At 29.7% G+C, this 7,552-nt stretch overlaps 1 protein-coding gene across 1 annotated transcript; it reads left to right on the top strand.

Moving 5' to 3' along the window:
- The first annotated feature begins 209 nt into the window (after positions 1-209).
- LOC131841773 (venom allergen 5-like) lies at positions 210-4,207 on the top strand. Its single transcript, XM_059190099.1, has 5 exons — positions 210-464; positions 1,193-1,314; positions 2,581-2,841; positions 3,145-3,340; positions 3,619-4,207. The coding sequence occupies exons 1-5, from the start codon at positions 377-379 to the stop codon at positions 3,906-3,908; spliced, it is 957 nt and encodes a 318-aa protein (XP_059046082.1). The 5' UTR covers positions 210-376; the 3' UTR covers positions 3,909-4,207.
- Positions 4,208-7,552: the final 3,345 nt, after the last annotated feature.

Below are 7,552 nucleotides of genomic sequence, written 5' to 3'. Positions count from 1 at the left end.
ATCTAAATCCAAGTGTTTTCTCATTTAAGGCAATAAAATGTGAAATAGTAGGATTTTCTGACAATTCGTCGGTCAAATAATACCAATTATGTAGGCAGTAGTGGTATACGGACGCGACGTGAGTGTGATCCGCAGACACAGCGGGCGTCCGTTGGCGTCGCTCCGTCTCCATGGTAACGCTGAGATGAGTACATAAGCGAACGCGATACTAGCGAGCCGCACAGATTGTTAATTCCTGGAGAGCGCGCTGCACGTAGTGCTGCGGATCACAGGAAAACTTAAGTTCGAAGTTTCGTAAATAAGTAAACTCACTAGTTACGAATCTCAACTTACGCGTGTAATTTTTCAGTTTCAAAGTGTTGTGTTCAAAGACTTTATGAAGATGATGTCCTTAGTGTTGTTCGTTTTGGGAGCTGTAGTTCTAGCAACAACAGAAGGGTGTGGCGTTGGAAGACAAATAATAAGTAAGTGACACTAACTATCCGTAATTGCATTAATTAATTTTAATTAATTAATAACGCCCCGTTATTAAAATTAATTTTTATGAAATGATTTATATTCAAATAGAAGAATATTTCTAATACGGGAATATTTTCTGTGAATTAAAATTTAATAATTTCTCGTAGTTAATTTTAAAATGCGTAACCTTAGCCTTTTTCGTTTCTGTTCAAGGACATTAAATATTTACATATTTTTTTTCTAAGTGCTACTAAAAAAATAATTAAAGGAAAGACTATCAACAAAATGAAAAATCCTATTGTCCTAGGCGAATAAAAAAGCAATAAAATAATAATGCTGTCTCTATACCATAACGCCATCTATTTTCATATCGGATACATAAAGTACCGCCGCCGCCCAGTCTACATCCTGCAGACAAGTTTATCAAAAGACGACAGAATTTGCATACCTGTATGAGTCGAGGGTATAAAATTGTGTTGACATAGACACCTATGTTATTACCTGTATTACACACCGATTTAATAAAATAGACAAACCGTCAACTTATGAAATCATTGCCCCTGCTATTGGCAGACGATGTGTGGATAGTTGGAAATCAAATATTTAAACATCAATTAATAATATTATATAAGCAAGTCACGAAAAACTAACATCAACTTATTTCCGTTTCAATATCTGGTAATGTAAAATATAATAACAATATGTACTCACATCAGTTATGTTTTGTTTGTAGAATCTGGAGGAATGTCGGCATTTGAGAAACAAGCGATCGTGGATGCACATAATCGTCTTAGGCAATCAGTTGCTCTTGGACAAATCTCCGGTCAACCACCAGCTGCTAACATGATGGAAATGGTAAAACGAATATTTCTTTTAATAGATTATCATTACAATCTTGGTAGCTATACATACATATAACAGAAATGTAACTGATTGCAGTCTGTACACATAAGATATAAAAAAAACTATTATTGTTTAACTTATAATGAGTATTGAATTTTTACTGCAGATAAAAAGTAATGTGTCGATGTTCACTACATAATTTCATAAGTCGTACGTGATATCATCTGATCAATCTGCCATTTTTGATAATATCTAAATCCAAGTGTTTTCTCATTTAAGGCAATAAAATGTGAAATAGTAGGATTTTCTGACAATTCGTCGGTCAAATAATACTTTAACTTTTTCAACTTTATATATATTTATTGATATTTTATTATTACTTTGTTCATGCGCACTGCATGAGCTTCATGGATTTAAAAGAGGTTTTTTATAGGCATAAATAAGCTCAAATAAATGTAATAATTATATAACTTATATCTATGAGCCCATTTGAGTAGTCATGTTCTTTTATTCTACCACTAATAATATATTGCAGTAATGTTCACCTGAATTTTTTGTCTATTTAATTGTAATCTGTTTAGAAACAAAAAAGTCATACAGATACGAAATACGAATACGAACTTAGGTTATATTAAACTATTACAATGTTTCATTCAAGTATCACTGCACAACTACTTGCTTTTGTGATTACTAAAATATTAAGTATGTTTAATTAATTATTCCTTCTAATTTGTCTATACTTAATTACGTGTATTTATAAAGTCTACATTATTAATAACGTCGTCATAAATATTTATAAATTCCTGTATTAAAAATTTAATTATAAGATTAATTGACCAGTTGTTTTGACAAGTGACGATTTATCATCTTGTTGCAAATCGTTTGATATTTAACATTGGTGCCGAAAATTTTCATATTATTCAAATTCTAAGTGGTTTTTTTACATAATGATAACGACTAATGAATGAAATAATTTGAAAATATCAATGATTATACTTCCTACTTTTGAATTTGACATACTGCTAAATTCACAAAAATATACATACATCATGTATTATTTTTGTTGTTAATAAATATAGTATAGATTAAGTCGATTTTAATATAAAGTTTAAGATAATAACTGTGAGATTTGTTACAACAAAATTAATTTAATAAACCTAATATGTCCAGATTAGTCTATATACATTACATTACATTACAATACATTAGTCTATATATTTTAGTAGTAGTCTTACTTATTTTGTATGGCTGTTCTTAAAAGAATTATTTATTTTTAAGTCGTGGGATGAAGAGTTAGCAGCGACAGCACAACGTTGGGCTAACCAGTGCACTCCCGCCCACGATCAAGCTTCTCAACGTGATGTTGGTCGCTTTCCTGTGGGCCAGAACCTCGCTGCTACTTGGACCACACGCCCTCCTAGTGAACCCATAGATTCCCAACCTGATTTCATGACTCAAATCAATGCCTGGTTTGATGAAGTCCGCCTATTCGGATTCAAGCCAATCAGCGGAGGGCATGGCACCGGTCATTATTCACAGGTAACACACAAACCTATTTATTGCACTATACATAATAGTTACAAATAAAATGTTAAATCAAATATGACTTTCGACTTTCCATCGTCTTTAAATATTATATTTTGTATGGTAACCATGTATCTTTATAAAACCGTACAATTACACCATATTTTTATTCTTGTGTAGTATATTTCTCAAAACTGATTTTAATTGAGGTTAACATGCATGGTGATCTATTTTATTTTTTAAAAATGAAGTATTTTTTTTTGTAAAAAAACTCATATACAGCTCATACAAATAAATACATTATATATTTTTTTACAGTTGGTTTGGGGCGAAACATCTAAAGTAGGCTGTGGATTTACTTTCTACTACGACAACTCAAAAGGTTACACCCGGTTGTATGTATGCAACTATGGACCAGGTGGAAACGTTATTGGTGTCAGTCCCTACGAAAAGGGTTACCCGTCCTGCAGTAACTATGGCCTTACAGATTCGCTGAAATATTCAGGTCTTTGCTGTAAGTATCACTTTTTATTACAAATCATTTTTATATCGAAATCATTTCTGAATTAATTCGTAAATTTAAAAGTCTTTTAATATGTTTTTTTAATATGAATCTTCGGTAAAATTTTCTTTATTCAAGGTTTCTTTGAATAATAAATCATTCAATCAATAATACGGTTAGTTCAGTAATTTATTTTTTGTGTGACTTGATAGCTCTTAATTTATACATTAGAATGAACTATACATATTACATATATGAAACTATAATTTCTGTATTTTATTTTGTTACAGTGGCCGGATATAGTACTACTTCAAACTACCAAGTAGAAAATACCAACAGCTACATCTCGAATGTCATCCCCGGCAGCACCGGAGAAACTCAAGCTTATAATTATCAATATAACAATCAGTACTATAACCAATATAACAACCAATACCAATATCAATACCAGCAACCAGATCCTTATTACCAGCCTGTTATCTCATCAACTTTCAGACCATTCATTAGTATTTTCAAAAGAGCAACAAATTTATTAACCAAACCAAAAGGACAAGTTCGAATTGGAACCTTATATTCATAAATATTGGCACAATATAGTGGATATAGCAGTATTTTGTAAATGTGACAGTTGTGTTACTCGACTGATTATTCGGAACTGCATAGCGGTTTCCGGAACTTCGTAGATAATTTGTTATTCCTTGGTTTTACAAGGAACTTAATAAGATATTTTTCTACTTTAATTCGCCAATATTAGGAAGGTCTCAATTACGTGAAATTGAGAACTGCGATTTTGCTATGCTGTCGTGAATGGCCTTCTTGTGTTGTAACTGTGAGTGTAAGAGAGTGTTGTTATTTGACTATATTTATAATATAATATTATAATTGATTTAAAATAAATATAATATTAATATATTTTTTATTTTATTTTAGAACTTCTTATTATATAAACATGAGTTTTAACACCGTATTACCATTAAAATGACGACTGTAACTAAGTAACAAAATATAAGAATAATATTATTATTATCGCCTATTGCGCATGTTCTATACAATTTTATTGCAGCGAAACAAGTCAATACATCTACAGATTAATAAATTATATAACTATATCTACATTTTACGACTTAGAACATGTTTTATAAATGAAATAACGGTCAATAGGCCAATATAACAATTGGCATCTTCACGGCATACTTAGATGCTGTGATGATTAAATGTCACGTAGGTATATGAAATAATAGTATATAAAGTGGGTTTTTATATCTGTTTTGTTTGTCATTAATATTATTCTTTTAAACTTTCACTTTTCTCACAATGCTATCTATGAATGATAGAACTCTATAATGTTAGAAAGATCTCTTTCTAAAAAAAGCCGCTTTTACAATTGGAAGTATCTCCAAATTACATATTTAAATATATATTTTAATACAAAATAATAATATACATAGAAAAACTTCCAGACCGCTATAAATAGTTACACTTAAAAATACAAGAGTATGTATTGTGCGGAGATTGAACCCAATACTATATTTATTTCATTTTATATAGGCTAATAATACCATACAGTCTGCTTAATGCTCCTCCTTCTCATAAAATATATTGTATGTAATATAAACATTCCAAAAAGACAATCTAAACCAGGCAACATTTTGTACCTATGTAGTCAACCGATTCATTGTCAAAGTCTCATATACATCACAGACTAGATAAAGGTTATAAAGTTAATTAAAAGTTCCCAACAATAGCTGTAATGGAATTGAAATTTTTTTCTTTTATATAAAACTATATAGTTACGTGTAATGACAACGCAGGTGTGCAAGATGGTTACGTAATGACTTGATGGACTATTTGTCATTTTTAGGGCGTACCACTTCGACCACTAAAACTATAATTTAATATACTTCAATACATTATATGTATAGAAAATTAGGCGTCTATTTGGTCGGCTTGTTTTCCTTTAATTTCTTCTTTCGTTTCTTTTCTTCTACCTAATTCGTTGTTATACCTAACTACGTTATTTCAGTACAGATTCATTACCAAACGCGTAGAAATTGAAAGGTGCCAACCCAGAAGGCTCACTCTCTTATTAAGAGATAACCACTTAGTTTTCTACATTCAAATATAAAAAAAAATACCTAACTATGCGTGCAGACAATAGCAAACAATTATTCTCGTGATATTAATGTTATTATAATAAGATTTATTATTTTTTAGCATGATTTTTAACATAAAAATTAAAATACGATATAGGCCTGCGTTAATGGAGTTTCGATTGGTGTAAATAATGTCTCATGCCCGGTTAAACTAGTTTTTATTTTCTGTTTATAACTTATGTCTTAAATTTATATATATTAAGCTACATGCTTCTTACACATGTGTGTACATTTTTAAATAATATTTAAAAATCATGTACTTACACTCGATGAGGATGGAAAATGGATTAAAATGTAATAGTAGTAAGATACATAATAGTAGTAAACATATATAGTATACCTATAGTGTATTTTAACTACTCTGTAAGATTTATATGCATGGAGATGAATATCTAAACTGAACAATCGTATTTTATGTTATTGTTGATAATGTATGTGCATAACAGATATATTATACATAGTATTTCTATAAATGTCCACTGTTTTTTTAAATAAATTCTTACCTGTTAACCTGTAAAAATCTGACATCAATAATTACGTCAAATCAAATAAGCAGTCAACAATAATTTAAAATAAAGGAAATGTAAATAACAGAAATTTCATCTCTCAGTAAAAATTTATAAAATACTAAGTGTTTGCTGCCACTTGCCCCCATAGAACATTGTCTCCCGTTCCGTGGAAACTAATGCATGCTACATTCACCAATTTTACCTAAGGAACGCCTGTATTAAACTTCAGTCGCATGCTTCCTTTCTTTCATAGGTAGAAATTATCTTTACATACAGTAAATATCTTCGTACATAGAATTGGTTAGTAAATTTATATCAGACCAAATAGAAGTCATTGCAATATAATTTTATATTTAGAAACAGTGTCTATTGTTCGTAAATTTTCGCTGTTGACATGTTGTAAGCCTTTACTAATTATATATATACATATTTTACTTTTGTATTTCACTATATGCTATTTACACTGCGGATTAAACTTCTACAGTAAAACTCTTAAGAAAGTCAAATATATTGAATAGAATTAGAATTAGAAATAATAGAATTGATTATCCAGACAATACAAAAACTTTGCATTTAACTTACTTTGAACATTAAGAAAATTATAATAATTTAAAGTAACATTAAGACATCAAAATCAGAAAGATCAATTCTTTAAATAATTGTTACACGTTTGCTATTAAATCATTGCCAGCTTTTTTATACTCTAGGTCCAACAACATATTCAAGAGATGCCATTAATATTGCTATCATTCAATATTATTCAATTGATAATCAGGTGGCTGCTCAACCTGTTTTTTCCCACCTGATAGTCATGTTTGGTATAGCATAGTGGAACCAGTAGAACGAATTACTGAATGCCAAAATTAAGTATGATTTAGTAGTTTTCGAATTTTCAACCGACTTTAAAATGTTCTCAATTATTTTTTGTAATATAATAAACTTATTTGCATTTTTATATTCTAACTACTAAGTACATTAATTTGGCGAATTTCATTCAGTTTAACCATATTTATGAGACTATCAAATATCAGAAAAATAAAATATTTTTATTATTCTATTTATTTCAATCTATTTTATAATTGTATCTGCTTTACTGCTACTAATGCACAAAGATTTAAGAAAATATTTTTATTAAATATATCCAGTTGTATATTGTACTTTACTATTAATACAAAAGCAATTGGTCCCATATATGTACATCTAATTTAACAATTCTCTACTTGGACAATGTATGACAAGATGTTACCCTGACCTCGCCGACGTCAGGTTGAGGACATAATTACGTAAAACACTATAATAAACAAACGAGTAGGTGTTAAAATCAATCTTCCGATTTGCTATTGCTCCTTTAAGGATATATATCTCAATTTTGTAACATATTAATACTAGTAGATACCTACTCTATAATTGGAGTAATATGTGAAGTCGATATACGACTTTGTAGACATATTATGGATGTGTATATAATGGATGATAATCCATACATGTTTGTTTCATACCTTTTGATGACTAAACGGCTGCACTGATGTTAATGATATTTAGCATGAATGTATAGTGTATCA

This window comes from Achroia grisella, unplaced genomic scaffold, assembly GCF_030625045.1.
Source record: "Achroia grisella isolate CSIRO2021 unplaced genomic scaffold, CSIRO_AGI_Agris_v1 utg1920, whole genome shotgun sequence".
Classification (NCBI taxonomy): Eukaryota; Metazoa; Arthropoda; class Insecta; order Lepidoptera; family Pyralidae; genus Achroia; species Achroia grisella.
This window is presented reverse-complemented; position numbering and strand designations above follow the sequence as displayed.

Excerpts from the sequence above, each read along its gene's own strand:
- LOC131841773 (XM_059190099.1), top strand. The coding sequence starts at position 377 with ATGAAGATGATGTCCTTAGTGTTGTTCGTTTTGGGAGCTGTAGTTCTA. Across the intron at positions 2,842-3,144 it reads GCACCGGTCATTATTCACAG|TTGGTTTGGGGCGAAACATC; the intron begins GTAACACACAAA and ends ATTTTTTTACAG. Across the intron at positions 3,341-3,618 it reads GAAATATTCAGGTCTTTGCT|TGGCCGGATATAGTACTACT; the intron begins GTAAGTATCACT and ends ATTTTGTTACAG.